The 16,926-nt window shown below is 45.5% G+C and overlaps 1 protein-coding gene and 1 long non-coding RNA gene across 2 annotated transcripts in view; one reads left to right on the top strand and one right to left on the bottom strand.

Moving 5' to 3' along the window:
- Nucleotides 1-462: 462 nt before the first annotated feature.
- On the bottom strand, nucleotides 463-5,432 carry LOC308582000. The gene is made up of 2 exons (XR_014005443.1): nucleotides 5,323-5,432; nucleotides 463-4,654 (listed from the first exon to the last, which is right to left on the bottom strand). It is a non-coding gene; the product is annotated as an uncharacterized lncRNA (long non-coding RNA).
- A 359-nt stretch (nucleotides 5,433-5,791) lies between these two features.
- The window catches only part of ITGAV (integrin subunit alpha V), a 63,528-nt gene continuing 52,393 nt past the window's right edge, over nucleotides 5,792-16,926 (top strand). The window contains exons 1-2 of the mRNA XM_081206128.1: nucleotides 5,792-6,176; nucleotides 16,131-16,261. Coding sequence (XP_081062254.1) covers nucleotides 6,025-6,176; nucleotides 16,131-16,261 — 283 coding nt within the window. The 5' untranslated portion in view covers nucleotides 5,792-6,024. The remainder of the gene's footprint in view (nucleotides 6,177-16,130; nucleotides 16,262-16,926) is intronic.

Raw genomic sequence — 16,926 nt, 5'->3', positions numbered from 1 at the left:
GTGTGATCGCCACAGTTAGTTTCTACACACACCCCTCTCTACGCTCCCTCCATGCAAGAGGAATTCTCACAGTCCCATGCGAGTCAGGCAATTACAACAACACGGACCACTCAGTCAGTAATCTAAGGCATTGATTCTGTTCTTTGGCTAGCAGCAGACTGGTGGTCTGTAGGTTCTGAAAGTTCTAGTCAATTCGGAGGTAGTTTTCAGTGAAGAAGACTGGGGAGAATTGAGTTTAGCCCTGTATCGGGAAGTTTTCAATGAATGACATTTTATGATGTTTTTATATGTGCTGGAAGCCACCTAGAGTGGCTGCGGAAACCCAGCCAGATGAGTGGGGTATAAAAAATAAAATTATTATTATTACTATTAAGAAAAGTGGTTCTGAAGGAGTTTCTCTCCCACGCCCTTACCCTCCCTGTGTAGGCCTGACTTAAGACAGACAAGGCTATGTTTTTCCCCCTCCTGTTCCTGTTCAATTGACTTCAGTAAAGTGTTTACAGTTTATTCTCTCTCTGGACTTTTGTATGCTCTATTCCTGTCACTCTGCACACAGGGCTAATGAAAGGTAGACTTTTTAGGGCCTGACAGAGAAACTTGGGGAGCTGCATATGCCCTGCCCCTAGGCCTGAGGCTTCCCAACCCTGTCTGGATAGGCACTTAGAGATTTAACCTGGGACCTGCAGAAGCAACATCACATTTGCTGGGGGACCCTGAGTAGTGATGTGCTATTGCTCTCACTTCCTGCTTGCAGGTATCCCAGACATATCTGGTTGGCTACTGTGGGAATACATTACTAGACTAGGTATGACACTCAGAACCAGCACTCGGTTAGCCATCTTTAAGATGCACAAGTCTTTTTTTGTTTCAGTCAGGACAGGTTTTCATCTCCCACCTGTTTGAAGAGATTAGCATTTAAGCTATACAGCCCCAAGACAGAAGGAACCGCAGCTTCGGCATGATGTAGTTATTTATTTACTGACTGCCTTTATAGACTGCCTTTCAGCCGTAACAGCTCCCAAGGCAATTTTACAATTAAAAAACAGCAACACAGTTCCTGTGTAAAGAATATATAAAAAAATGTAAACCATCCTACAAAGCCATGCCCTCACTTCAAATGATATTGCCCGAATCCAGGTGCAGAATCAGAGTGCAGCAGGACCCATGAAAAACAGTGCTCAGGGCCCAGAAAAATGTGGCACAATGGGTCAGTGCATCTGGCTGTTAACCAGGAAGTTGCTGGTTTGAGCCCACTCAGAATTCCTACATTGTAGGGGGTTGGACTAGATGACCCTCAGGGTCCCTTCCAACTCTACAATGCTATGTCAAACCCCTAGCCATAACATGCCAGGCTACGGCTACCCATTTGCCAGTCCGTTAAGACCAAGGGTTTGGAATGTCTTGATCATTTTAATGTATGCTGCCATGATATTCTTACGAGTTGGCAGTTTACACATATCATAATAAATAATTAAATCCAAACCACCATGAAAAAGAGACAGCTTCATAAATGGGTGTTTTTATCAATGGAAAACGCAGGTGGGATTCAGCATTGTGCTACTGCAAGCATCCCATCTGCACAAGCATGTATTTGGTGGGCAACTGGGAAATAGCATTTATCGCAGGCTGCGCACTGCTTAAAGCAGGTTCTGTATCGAAGTATTCTTGTGGCCCACTTGGTATGAGGGGTTGAACTGCCCTGCTGTAGATGATGATTGTACTCCAGCTCCCATCAGCCCCGGCCAGCATGACAAATAGTCTAGATCGGATGATGGGAACTGAAGTCTGACAACACCTGGAAGGGCACGGCTTCCCCACCCCAGTGTAAAAGGTTTTTCATATTTCTCTGAAATCCAGTAATGAAACTTCCAGCTAGGGGAAGACAGAGATTTAAATACAAAGGCTTGGTTATAACCACATTGACTTGTTTTCCCCTCTAAAACACTGCTGAGGTATCCTATAATCAAAGCCCATCTCTCCTCAGGAGCATCATCTCAGGTTTCGGGGGTTGAGAAAATCAAACCAGCGTGGAAAGAGAAGATTGAAGCTGGCTAGGTAGGAAGGCCTTCTCTTGGCTAGAGATTCAATATTACATAGTTTATAAAAAGAAGAAGAAAGCAAAGCAGTGTTTTTAAAGATAATCAAATATTAATCCCAATTCTATTTAATGTACAGTGTGGTGACCTTAAACCACTGTGCTCAAATTAGATTAGATTAATTTGTACTGAGACATTCGGCCATCACAAAACAAAACTTTAATAGGATAAAAGTTCACAAGGGAACATCAGTAGAAGTTAACTTGGGCCCCAAAGGACTAAAGCATAAGCAAACTTAAAACACCAAATTTCCCTGGCTAACCACAACATGCCTCTTTAAAAAAGAAAACAAACTGTTCCGCTGCAGTGCTCATATAATGGGACATGACAAGAGTGGACTACATAAGGTTTCTTTTTTTATGAAGGGCTGCATCTGATGAAGTGGGCTTTAGTCTATGAAAACTTGAGCCGCAATAAGGCTGCAATCCTGGAAGTAACCCATACTGAACTCAGTCGGATTTACTTTTGAGAAAGCATGCATGGGAGATCTGTTAGGCCCCATCTGCACTATGCACTTAAAACAATTTCATACCACTTGGAACAAGTCACGGGTTCCCCCAAAGAATATTGGGACCTATAGTTTATTAAGAGATTCCTATTCCTCTCACGTGGGACGCAGGTGGCGCTGTGGGTTAAATCACAGAGCCTAGGACTTGCCGATCAGAAGGTTGGCAGTTTGAATCCCCATGACGCGGTGAGCTCCCGTTGCTTGGTCCCTGCTCTTGCCAACCTAGCAGTTCGAAAGCACGTCAAAGTGCAAGTAGATAAATAGGTACTGCTCCGGCGGGAAGGTAAACGGCGTTTCTGTGCGCTGCTCTGGTTCACCAGAAGCGGCTTAGTCATGCTGGCCACATGACCCAGAAACTGTACGCCAGCTCCCTCGGCCAGTAAAGCGAGATGAGCGCTGCAACCCCAGAGTCGTCCGTGACTGGACCTAATGGTCAGGGGTCCCTTTACCTTTACCTTTATTCCTCTCTCAGAATGGTTTAACAGTCAATCTCTCTTCTCAAGAGAACTCCGGGAATTGTAGCACTCGGAGGGGAATAAGAGTCTCCTAGAAACTCTCAGCATCCTTAACGACAGCCCCCAGAATTATTTGAGGGAAGCCATGACAGTTTGAAGTGGTATGCTGTTTTCAATGTACACCGCAGATGGGGCCTTATAGTCTTAAAGGTACGACAAGACTTTTTTTTGCTACAGCTGTGTAACATAGTCACTGATCTTACTTCTTGTTTGAATAGCTAGAACAACATTACAACATACCAAATAATAGCCTCCTCTCCTTAAGTCTCCCCTTAATTGTCACTTTCGGCTGGGTATCTGAGCCTAACACCAAAAAACAAGAGCATGCCGGCCCATTTTTGTTTACCATCTGGAATCTGATTCTAGAGTTGTTCATTTTGCAGCTGTACCAAACACTGAGCAAGCAGAATCAGAAATACTGTGTTTTCGACTTCTAGGCGAGATAAGGGTTTTGTTCACCAGAACTCCACTTAGCCACAAGTCGTTCTCGTCTATTCAACCTAAAATTAGTGTTTGTAATCCTTTGCAAGCTGTAGATCAACCAGATTTAGTCATTCATTCCAAAAGGCAGGAATTGTTTTGCAGCTGAATGTAATACATTATCTTGTTGGTCTATGACCATTCCTCTTTAGTCATATTACAAACTAGTTAGGGTACACTCACATCCTTACCTTTCCTAGTTCTGGTGCCCTTGGGGATTTATTTTTTTTAATTGTAGGGGGGGAGGCACATTTCCATATAAGGATGTAGCTACACCCTGAATATGTCTAGACAGCTGGAGGGTTGGGTTGCTGGGGGTTTTTTGCAAGGCCTGTAGGGACTGAAGTCCATACAGTAAATGACTCTGTGACTTCCTTTTCTTTGCGATGACTCAGCGTGGTAGGAGGCAGTTTGCTGACTTGGCAAAACAACTGCCTTAATTAACTCAGTTGCTGCCCTTCTGACACACATCAAAACACAAGGAGGAAACAAATATTACAGAAGGATTCTTTTTTTTAATCCAACAATGGTGGGAGTATGAGGAAGAGGAATAATAAACCCAGTAATAATTAACCAACCACGTTTTCTTCAGGTCTAGGGTTTTTTCTGCTCAGTTCACTTTTCAATAAACAGGATGCTAAACAGCTACTTGATGGGAGAAACTATTTAAATCAGGAAGAAAATTCTTTTTGATTCAGCCTTTAGACTGTGGAACTGAATATGTCCCGGTTCAGAAGTAGCAATCCTGGTCCAGCAAATTCAGAGTAGCCAAGATGAAGAAGAACACAGGGTTCCTACAACTTTCATTAGTTGAGTAAGGAAAGGAAACATGGATTCCTGGTTTGTTTTCCCCAGATAAGTCAGGACAAAGAACAAAGAACAAACTAAGAACAAACCTTCATTACTGAGTGAGACAAACCAGAGCCTTGGTTCAGATACAATGCGAAGTGAAACCATGGTTTAGAGCAGCAGTACAACCAAGGGATGAGCAAAACGGTGCCCGTTTTTACTGTGGGTACCCATTCACTCACCAATTCATGCTTAACCAAGGGACCCTTGTTGTAAATAAAAATATGCCCTTTTCCCTTATGGGGTATCCAAGAGCCCATATAGAGTCCTTACATAGGTTCCCTATTGGTAGGAGAAAATAACAGAGGCCAACCAGAGAATATTGAGAAGCAAAGCAGCTAGTAAGCTTGATCTTTATTGATCTGTTGCAACAGGGTACCCCCCTCACACGCAGGAGAGGAAGAGGACCCAGAACAATGGCCTGCAAGGCCTTATAAAGACTTTTGAAATTCCCATCCTCTAGATCAAGACCACCCCCAGAAACATTATGCATACATCACAGAAGGGGTGTAACCTAAGACCACCCCTCAGATACATCCCACCTACATCACAGAAATTTAAATGTTGTTTTTCTCTTGTCCTTGTTTATCTCTTGTCTGGCAGGTTGCTTGATTGAATTTCCTGGGGAGCCTGGCCATTCTTTTGTAGTGGTAAAATACTTATTTCCTGGGCCAGGTCACAGGCTCACACCTTATTCAAACAGACATATCCTTGAGACAGACAATGGGGAGGCTTTTCCAGTTTAACCTTGCAGAGAAAGGATTTGGTCAGTTTAGGAATCAAAATGGTTCCAGGTTGGCTTTCCTGTGCTGATCTATGTATGTGCAGTTATGAACATTACTATATATCTAAGACCATAAAATTCCTATCACACCCTCCATCCAAAGCCATGTTGCCCCCCCGCCAAGATTTCCCGATAACCGCACCTGACTGCTAGAACCCCCATTTTACAGGTGGGCATGCTGAGGCCCAGCTCGGTTCGCCTTGTAGTTCGAACTTCGGGTTGTCGGCGCGTTTTCCAGGAAATGATTCGGCGCTCTCGGTGCCTATCCAGCCTGATCGTGCACTCGCTCCGCGGTCAGCAGGAGCCGAGGCTCTCCCGCCTCCGGCCGGACCGAGGAGAAAGCAACCCCTGGAAGCGACCAAGGCCGCCTTTTCCCTAGAGCTCGCATTCAAGCGCACGTCCGCTCCTCCTCCTCTCCAGACAGTCACATGATGGCGATGATCCGCCTTTCGCTCTCTCCTCGCCCGGCCCCCTTGGAGCGATGGGGGCGGTTCGACGGCTCAAGGCTGGCGGCGTTGGCGGCGGCTGCGCCTGTTTCCCCGCCCACGACCCAGTCTGTGCCCGTCCTGGAGAAACAGGGAACAAAACAAAAAAGGAAGTGGTCAGTCCCACCGGCTGGCTGTGGAGTAATTTTCGCAGCTCCTGCTTCGCCGTGTCGGAATCGGATCTCCCGCAACCCTTCCTTGGCTGGAGAGTTGGGGTGCCCGCAAAAAAATAAAATCAAATCCCAAGGGGGGAGTTTGCAAGGACCCGTCTCTACAGGGCATCTTCTGGGCATCGCTTCTGCTGGCCATGGCTGGGTTCTGGTTGTTTTTGCTCGTGGGCCGCCTACTGGCGCCGGGCAGCGCCTTCAACCTGGACGTGGAGAGCCCAACTGTTTACTCCGGTTCCGAAGGGAGTTACTTCGGCTTCGCGGTGGATTTCTTCGCCCCGGATCTCTCCTCGTAAGTATAATCTGTCACTCGGGCGCATCCATCCCGAAGCGGGAAAAGGCGCCGCGCTCCTTCGCCAGGAGGACCCTGGGATCTTTGTAGCCTTTTTTTTTTTTCTTCTTTTGTTAATTATTAGACGCCAGAAAATGCTGGACAAGCCCCAGGAAAGTCCTTGATGGAGCCCTGCAAGGGAAACCGAAACGCGCCTGTTCTGATCTCCATTCTGAGCACAGCTCCGCTTTGGAAGCGAGCTTCATTGGAATGAATGGAACGGAACTTCCGAGCAAAAGTGTGTCTGGAATTGGGATAGAGTAGGCTTCCCTCCGCGCCTCTACGCCCCGCTTCGATACCCTCCTCCTCGCTCAGCTATACGTTCTCCCCATCTTCTGCCTCTCCCAAATCCCGCTGATTTCAGTGGACCATAAGAAATGCACCACAGAGCAAGCCTCCTCAAAAGTGCTTTGAGTTGGACTTAACTCCCCAAGTAAGGGTGCGTAGGCTTTTGGGAGCCCGTATTTAGGAAGGAATCCCGTTGAAATCATTGGAAAGCTACGTGCATATAGGAAGTTTTGGCTAAAACCCGAGTACTGAAAGTCTTAGCTCACATTCCTTCCCCCTGATACAAGGCAAGATTGCCTCTTCTTATCCTGGCCATACAAATCCGTGAGGGACACTTTGTATCAGGAGATGATAGTGGTGCTATGCGATGTGAGCCATTTTGATGCTGTAATTGCAGAGGAAGGGGGCGGGGGAGGGGAGACATATATATTTTTTTCCTTATTCATAATTTGTTTCCTGCTTGTCCCAGATTAATTAGAAGTGGCGGACAATGTCATGCTTAAATCCTGACTTTTAGAGGACCCCGGCCGACATTTTTATTAATATTATTACTATTGTATAAATGGAGAAATTATGGACAGATGTTACGTTTCATAATTATATGTGGAAATGTATAAAATTGTGGAAGATGAATCAATAAGAAGTGAACCTCTCTTAAACCCACCCATCCACTGAATCCTAAGCAATGCTGTCTTGAACTTCGGATCCGTTACCAGGAGTAACACAAACTCTGTGTCAGGATATTTGCAGCCCGTGAGCCAGTGTTGCTGTGTGATTTAGATATTGTCATCCATTTGAAAGCACTTTTGTCTAATAGGCTCTAATGTGATCTGACAGCTTTTCATTTTGATTATGGGGATGAGGGGGCAGAACCTTCCAGATTGCACAAACTTTGCTGTGTTAAGTCCCCCAAAATGAGAGGGTCAACTGGTCCTGGGTCCGTTTGTTTCTGTGATGGGATGGCTAAACTTAATGCTCTGAAGCCAGGGGTGCCAACTTGAATAAAATCGGGGGGGGGGCAGGTAACCCTTGCCCCGCATAATCGATCACAAGACACGGCACACGCACACCGTTAGAAAGGCAATGCCCATCAACTTGGGGGGGGGGGTAGCCTCATCAAATATTTTATTAGGGGAGGGCGAAGTCACCTCAGCCCCTAGGAGCTGGTTGCTATGCTCTGATGCGTATTCTCCCAGTCTCACTGTGACTTTCTTTACAGATAGGTGTTTGTGGCAGAGGATATACATTTTGAATGTAACTGAGGTGGTCCAAGTTGGTGCAAAGGTTGGGATATGATGCTAATGTCATATGTGTGAATTTTTCCTAGAGGAGGTCCCAGGAATAAGTGGTAGCCTAGGCCTGCAATTATAAAACATCACGTATTAAAAACTTCCCTACACAGTGCTGCCTTCAGATGTCTTCTAAAAGTTGTACATATCTCCTTGACATCTGGTGGAAGGGGGTTCCACAGAGCAGGCACCACTACTGAGAAGGCCCTCTGCCTGGTTCCCTGTAGCTTCACTTCTCACAGTGAGGGAACCGCCAGAAGGCCCTTACCAGTATGTAAGCCCCACAGAACCCAAGGCATATACCTTTGGGTAAACATGAGTAGGATTGTCTTATAAGACCGTTTCACATATGAACTGTCTTTATGGATCGAACCAAAGGTCTGTCATGGAAAGGCCTCTGACCAGATATGGCCAAATAAGTTTTGGCCCTCAGGTAGACTTGGGCAGGGCCGTCCCCGCCATTAGTCAGAGTGAGGTGGCCACCTCAGGCAGTGAATGCTGAGAGTGGGGGTGGCAGCAAGGTGCTGAAGGACAGAGCTTATTCTGTGCCCCCTAAGCTAGCCTTAAGCCCTCAGGTTTGGTGGGGAAAGCTGACATGTGGCTAGTGCTGAAGTAAAATTCAGCTGTCAATCCCCAGGCAGCTTCTGTATGTGCCCTTGGGAGGAGAACCATCTTGTCTGCCTCAGGCAGCAAAATGTCTTGTCTGAGGAGGGGCTGCCTATGGGTAGATAGGTTTTAACCCTTTACTCCAGTATGTAGCAGTATGTACTGATCAATCTAGTTCGGTATCACCTGCTCTTAGTGTGTAGGTTCCTCACTTCCATGATTTATAAGCCCTGTATGATCTGGGTTCGAAATTATGGTGGGCTTTGTTCTACAGACCTTCCCTGCGTCCCATGAATGGGGGGGGGGCAGAGCTAGCAGAGGAGGGGATGTGGGGCAGGGTCAGTGGGCTGGGCAGAGTGGAGCTGGTGGGCATGATCCTGGCGTCTGCATGAAGGATAATGCCCAAATAGGACTACAGTTGCAATGGGGAAGAAGTACCATATTGCTCCATATATAAGACTAGGGGTTTTTTAATCAGAAATTAGGTTTAAAATTGGCGGTTGTCTTATACATGGGTAGTGCTGCGGGATGTTTTCTTAATTTGGAGTCCCCCAAAATAGGGGCATCTTATACATGGGGGCATCTTTAGACAGAAAAGTATGGTAAGTGTGCTCACATTCTCACCATACATTTTAAGCAGTCTTATGCCTCATTAATAGCCATGGTTTCCCCTAAGGAATCCAGGGAAGTGTAGTTTGCTAAGGGTGCTGGGAATTGTAGCTCTCCGACAAAGATACAACAGTTCCCAGGATTCTTTAGGGGATGCCGTGACTTTTAAATGTGGCATAAGAGCAGTTTAAAGGAATGGTGTGGATGTCACCCATGAGATGGGTGTGTATTTGGACGCCTGTAAGCTGTGGGCATCTGCTGTCAGATGGGACCCAAAGAGGTACATGAGTAAGAGCCAAAAATAATACAATGGTACCTCGGGTTAAGTACTTAATTCATTCCGGAGGTCCGTTCTTAACCTGAAACTGTTCTTAACCTGAAGCACCACTTTAGCTAATAGTGCCTTCCACTGCCACTGCGCCGCCAGAGAACGATTTGTGTTCTCATCCTGAAGCAAAGTTCTTAACCCAAGGTACTATTTCTGGGTTAGCGGAGTCTGGAATCTGAAGTGAATGTAACCTGAAGTGTATGTAACCTGAGGTACCACTGTATTACCCATGATAAGTACAATATCAGTAAGACTTGAATAATCATTTAAAAAACCCAATAAAGTATTTATAAATAGCTAAAAACAGCACAGTTTCAACCACATCCTGTAAAACCAGCAGATAATGCCTGCCATAGTTCTTAGATAGTGATGTGAGGCTGTCAGTGGAGGGAGCAGGAAAACTTGTCTGAAAGGGGGCTTTCCGTAATATTGGCATCACCGTGGAGAAAGCACAGCTCTCAGCACCTTTGGCTACAGTTGCCATTGTAGGTGTGCCTCTAATGGTGGCTTGCAGTGCAGACCTTAGAAGGTGACCCTAACATGGCTGTTTTGCTTGCACAAGCTTCAACTTGTACAGCAGAACTTCCCCCTTCTCTCTTTTCCTTTGCAGCCCCCCCTACCCTCAAAATCTGCTCCAGAGCCTTTGGGGGACCCTCTGGAGCAGATTTTGGATGAGGTGAAGGCACAGGGAGAGGAGGAGAAGTCCCAATGGGCGAGAAGAATGCCAGTTGCCTAGCCCTGGAGGCAACCCAATATTTATGGCTGCCCTGTGAAAAGCTTCACCTGCTCATGCCAGCACATCAGGTTCTGGTTCAAGGCCTAAGGGCAGGAAAAGCCAATTCCCTGCTCCCAGTCATTCTTTGTCTAGCTGGCTCGTGGATATATGGGAACGAAGAGGCAACTTCCAGGTAGAGATGCATGTAGAAGAGTAGTCTGGGATGAAAGTGGGTGTTAAAAGTCAAGTAAATAAATATGCTACATTATAAATAGATTTCCATGTTCCTTATTGTATAGATATCTAAAACTGGTGGAGGGGTATGTTAAAAGCTATATCATGGATTGAACTGCAGATCGTCGCATCAAAGAATCATAGAACTGTAGCGTTTTAAGGGACCCTAAGGATCATCTAGTCCACCCCCCTGCAATGCAGGAATATACAGCTGTCCCATACAGGGATCAAACCTGCAACCTTGGCCTTATCAGCACATGCTCTAACCAGCTGAGCTATCCAGCTGATGCATTATTATACAGTGGTACCTCGGGTTACATACACTTCAGGCTACAGACTCCGCTAACCCAGAAATCATGCTTCAGGATGTGAACAGAAATCATGCTCCGGTGGCGCAGTGGCAGCGGGAGGCCCCATTAGCTAAAGTGGTGCTTCAGGTTAAGAGCAGTTTCAGGTTAAGAACGGACCTCCGGAATGAATTAAGTACTTAACCAGAGGTACCACTGTACACATAATGTAGGCCGGAGGAAAGCCATGCTTATGACCAAGTAGGGTGAAGGAAAACAGGTCAGTAGCAGCTTATGCTTACAGTGGTTTGTTCTGCAGAAACTCAGGAGAACAGTTTTGCATGATGAATTGCAGGAGGAATTCAGGAAATTCCCCGAAACCTGGAACTTGGTATGCCTGGGTAGTACAAAGAGCTTGCTGTCTATCATCTTGAGATGCCGCAGGACTGGAGATAGGCAAATGTTTCCCAAATAGTAAAACAAAAACAAAAACCAGGGCTGGGAAGTGGGAGAGTGGGGGAGGATCCAGGAAATAACAGACTTGTCATTCTGACATCAGTACCAGGGAAGATCCTAGGGCAGATGATGAAGCAGTCAATTTGCAAGCATCTTGATAGCAATGCAGTGCTTAGTAGTGGCCCCTCAAGCTGAACCTAGTCCATCAATCATGTATGAGCGCACCACCAGTGGTGAGATAAATCACACCCTTGCGCTTCCTGCCTGCAAAACTGGGGGCCAGGATTGGGGAGGGGAAGTGCCTGCAGCCCACAACGTATGTCTGTTGGCCTGTCTTGTGCTTGGTGAATTATAGCTTGAATATACCTGCTTTATCTTGACAGTAGTCTGAAAACTTACAATATCTGATGGTTTAATAAGTGGCAGTTGTTTTGGATTATGGGCAGATCCCCATCTAGCACAACTTGTATGAATCATTCAAAGAAGGAGCAGGGAGACCTCACAAGGATTAGATAAATTATTGGAAGATAGGGCTATCAGTTGGCTACTAGCCTTGATTGAAATGCTCAACCTCCACTGTCGAAGGCAGACAGCAATGCTTCTGATACCAGTTGCTGGAAACCACAGGAAGGGAGAGTGCTGTTGTGTTCAAGACTATCTTGGCTGTGAGTCCTGGAAGACCTGCTCCCTGCCTTACAGGCTCTTTTCCACCTGGCATGGGAGGGTGTGGCCCGGACTGACTCCAACTACAAAAGCTGAGGCTGCTGAACAGACTCGTGGGCTGAGGTTGTGTTTTTTGGGGGGGGTGCTGTTGGTTTTTTGTAACTTTATTTTAGATTTTGTTGTGATTTATGTGGAAATTGTTCAGTTTAGTTTTGTAACTTTTAATGTTTAATTTATTGTTTATGAATGCTTTTGTTACGTTGTAGATAGGGCTGGGCGATATCTGGTTTTCAACATTGCGATATATCATCAGCTGAACACAGTGGTAGATTTCACGATGTCTGAAATAAGGATGTAACTATGTAGAGGCAAACAGGATAATGTCCTGGCAATTGCTACTACTTAGGGCAGAGCTTTCCAAACTGTGTGTTGCGACACATTAGTGTGTCGGCTGCAGTGTGTAGGTGTGTCATGCGAACACTCCTCCTGGGGCTGAGAGGGGGTTAGTTTAACCTCCGTTTTGCTAGTAAAACTGAATTACTGTGTCACGAAATGATGCGTGTCTGAAAAATGTGCCATCACCATGAAAAGTTTGAAAAACTCTGACATAGGGGTCTAAAACTGATACATTTTTACTTACCTTTAGCATACTGTTAAAACTGCTATTTTATAAGCAGCAGGGGCAGCAGAAATCATGAGAGAAGTTATGACCGGCTCCACGATTTTCCCCCATCACAGTTTTTTATATATCACACGAACACACACACATCGTGATTTGTGATATATCACTATGTCAGATATTATGAAACCATTATCGTGATAGGGATAGGGAAAATCGATAGGGTTTTCCACAATAGGGAAAACCAATTTTGGGTGATGTATTGATACATCACCAAGCCCTAGTTGTAGTCATTTATGCTTTTTCATGTTGGAAGCCACCTTGAGCATGGTTTGAACTGTGGAAAGGTGGCATATGAATAAAATTGTGTATGTATGCTTGTATGTCCTGCTTGCTGGTTTCCATGAGCATCGGGCTGGCCACTGAGAGAGCAGGATGCTCTAATCCAGGAGGAGTCTTCTTATGTTCCTGCTTTGCACAGGCTTGATGACTGACCATTTTGTTTCACTGTTTCTCCTTGGTAGACATTGTTCCTCCTTTTGTTATTCTTTAGATGAATTGTGCCCCAGGCATTTAAATGAATGGTGGTATCCGATGCTATTTGTACTCAGAGTGAAGCATAGAAATTAACAAACTAAACTAATTAAAGTCTATTGATTTCAATGGGTCTACTCTGAGTACAACTTAGTTGGCTACCATGCTCTTAGAATAGTTGACTTGCCTTGTTATATTTAGTACAGCATGACTCATTGTATATATAATTTCCCCCGACTCTGATGCCAAGGAACAAAGACTTGGGAAAAAAGCTCTATTCAAATAATTGGGATTCATCTACATGGCTGGGGATCCAGTGAACCGCAGAACCATTTCTACATGTTTAACGATATAAACATGCCCAAGGTATAAACTTGACTAGCAATCCAAATAAGCAAGGTGTGTACATGGCACAAACTTAGCTGGATATTTGTCTACACACAGTTCCGATTGCTGAAGACATAAGCCATGGTTTCAGTTTTGCAAATTCAGCAGTTGTTAAGAAAGAAATAGAGGAGGAATCTTATGTTCTGAAAGCATGCAAATACTAATTATGGGATAAAAGTGAAACAAACTGAAATTTGGCAGGAACAGAGGGGGTGGGCACTATTTTCCAGGTGCCCTTTCTCTTATCTCTGTTCACATGGTGGTAAGCAAACTGTACCTGTGGAACTTCCGACTTCCTCTGAAAGAGAGAGGAGCCATAATCCTTGTGGAATGTGGCAATCTTGTGTTGGCACACAGCACACTCTGTGGCTCACCACTGCATCTGCTGATATCTGTAGGATCAACATGCAACACTCCAATCCTAAACATTTGTGTTGGACAGCATTGATGTCCCTGGCAAAATGTTGTGCTGTAAGTCGCTGCAGTGGGTAGAGCAGTTTATTTGCCATATGTTTTGCATTTATTTCCTGGCATAGTCAACATCAGAATTGGGATATTATGGTGTGTGTTTTTTGTTTGACTGCTTCTTTTCTATTTTAAGCTGTTGCTTCAATACTGTCACGGCCAAAATTTGCCAAATCAAAACATCAGAAGTAAGTGAGACTGAATAGCTGAGGGTATTTGTTCTGGAGAGTAGATTTGAGCAGAGATGTTGTGAATTAAGGGGAATATGCTTGATGATTTATAGAGGCATGTTGCTTGAAGTGGAAGGAGAGTGGGAGAGACTTTCCTTGAGTACAAGGAGTACATGATATATTCTAATGACTGCAGGAGGCTGTTTGTTTTATTTTTGGAGTAGATTTGTTTGTGCTTAAAGTGTGTTTGCTGGGGGAGGAGTTGAAGGCCAGAATAGCTTTGGAATATATTGAATGCCATGGAATTTAAAGACTCATTCCCTTCAACTTAGAAGATCACTAAACCTCATATGCTGCTGCTTACTCAAACACAGCACATGGAAACATCTGTTGTGTGGAAACATCATGCAAGGCTCATCTGCCATGTGGACTTCTTCTTTGTGGTCTGTCTATCTGCACTGTCAGAGGCATTATGCCTCTGAATACCAGGTGCTGGAAAATGCAGACAGGCAGAGTGCTCATGTGTAGCTTGCAGACTTCCCACAGGCATCTTGTTGTCCATTGTGAAACAGGATGCGGAACTAGGTGGGCCATTGATCTGATCCAACAGGCGTTTCTTACGTTCTTATGTCTTACAGCCCAACCATGTACAGTCGTACCTCAGAAGTCGAACAGAATCAGTTCCAGAAGTCCGTTCGACTTCCAAAACATTGGAAAACCAAAGCGTGACTTCTGATTGACTACAGGAAGCTCCTGCAGCCAATTAGAAGCCACAGAAGCCCTGTCAGATGTTCGGCTTCCAAAAGAACGTTTGAAAACCGTAACACTCACTTCCGGTTTTCGGTTGTTTGGAAGCCAGAACATTCGACTCCCAAGGCGTTTGGGAGCCAAGGAATGACTGTATATCGTTTTGGTTGAGGTGGGGTAAGCAAGTAGCAACTTTTGCCATTCCACCACATTTTGAGCCTAGGTCAGAGAGAAAGAGAACCTCAGGGCTGGTGGCCTTCATGCAGTCCTATAGGCCTTTTAATCTGGTCTTTGGGCTTCAAAGGCCACATGGCTTACTGACTGGAATGTGTCCTTGAAGTGTGATAATGCCTCTTGCTTGCCTGGATAAGGGATGGAGATGTGTGTGAAAGCAGAAACCTCTGAGCTTTGTTTTGCTAGAAGGTAGTGCCAGATTTAGGGCATTGAGCACAGTTCCCTCATACAGGGTTCTGAGCCAAGGGTGTGCAAAATAACAACAGCAAAAGCAACGTGTATATTTATACGGTTACCTACTGAGAAGATTCATTTAAAAAGTAACTGTACCAAAAAGACTTGTTGTGAAAATAAGAAATGTTGTGGGGGGCGCCAAAGTTTGTCCTCACTCAGGTTCCATATTACCTGTCCCTGATACTGCATGGTAAGATTCACATTCACTGCTCCCACTTTTTGCCTCTAGGCCTGCCCACCACTGACATGTAGCCCCTGAGAAGTTCCCTTAAGGGGATGTCGCCCTCATGCTGAAATCTTAGGTCTCACTGGTATGTCTGTAAACAGGGGGACCAACTTGAATAAAATATTGTGGGGACCCAGGAAAGCCCCATCCTGCATAATCAATCACACGATGCAGTGCACACACGCCTTTTGAATGGGAAGGCCCATCAACTTTGCAGGGGCCCAGCCCCTCAAATATTTTGTTGTGGAGGCTGAAGCCCCCTTGGCCCCTAGGAGTTGGTTCGTATGCCTGTAAATATCAGTTGCTGCGATTCACAAGTTGGAAGAGTGCTGCTGTTCTCAAGTCCTGCTTCTGGGCTTTCCATAGGAATCTGAGAGAGAGTCACACTGGCTCTGAAATTTTTTGGGCTAAAAGAAAATCTCATGGGACAAGACCTCCCTAATGGTAACCCACCAAGATGTCTACAGCCCATGAGCCATGTGCTCTGCCAGGGGATTGACCCCCCCACTCTAGCCACCATTTTTCTGGTCTCAGCTGGGTAGCAAAGCCACAATGTATAGATGGGCTAGACTCTCACATATGGCTGGTGGGGTAGCATTTGGCTTGGTGGACCACAAGTTGTTCTATGCAGCAAATCTGACTATAGAAGGAACAAACAGGCCCTCCAGCAATCCCACCTCAATCTTTTGGCTTCTACATGGTCCTAGCTACGGTTCTAGCCCTACCTAACATTGCAGTAGCTGCCATACTACACTCGAATCCATTTCCTTCAGTGGCATAATGAGGATTCCTAAACTGTTTGCTTCTTCATTTGTTTCCTGCAGGATGTTTCTCCTTGTGGGTGCTCCAAAGGCAAACACAACTCAACCTGGGATTGTGCAAGGAGGCCAGGTGCTCAAGTGTAACTGGAACCCCAACAGAAGAAACTGCCAGCCGATTGTATTCGATGCCACAGGTAATAATATAGCAATATGGGCTTTTGCCAACCCATGGGATTTGGATGAAATGCAAAGAGGAAAGCAAATCAGCAACCTGTTGGAAAAGATTTGGAGCAATAAGGGTCATTGTACACAAGGCTCACTTTGTTGGCCTGCCTTCATGCCATAATCATTCAAAATGGTGGAGGTTCTCTTAGCTCAGTGTTGTGAACCATCTTGAGGGCTCGGGTAGTGATGCCTGTTGTGGTAGGCCTGCCGACATGCATAGTATGCCATTGATTTGGAATGGTTGTGACAAGACAGCCAACACATTCATTGTTGGTGAACAGTTTTGATCCTGGGGACAGAACCAGCAGGATGGAAGGATGTAGCTTTCCCACGTGATCTTGGGAATCTGTACTGCTTGGAAACCAGCCTCCATCTCCCTGCCATCTTCTGCTTCTTTCTGGCAGCCCCTCAAGGAACTGCAAATCCTAGCAGATAAAGTTTCTCTTGGCGGAAGTGCACCGGATTTGCAAATGTAAGGGGGGGAATGACAGCCTGTGACGAGTGGTAGGGTATAAGCCAATTCGAAGACATCTCTAAGCTGTCACTGTTCGTTCTTGGCAGTTTCAATGTGTTAAAATAGGCTTTCTGGTGAGCTGGAATCTTTGTCGCCGGAATTAAAGAACTCTCTGCTTTA

The sequence above is a fragment of the Podarcis bocagei genome, assembly GCF_964188305.1.
Source record: "Podarcis bocagei genome assembly, chromosome: 1".
NCBI lineage: Eukaryota > Metazoa > Chordata > Lepidosauria > Squamata > Lacertidae > Podarcis > Podarcis bocagei.
Note: the sequence above shows the minus strand (reverse complement) of the source record. Positions and strands in the feature narration are given on the sequence as shown.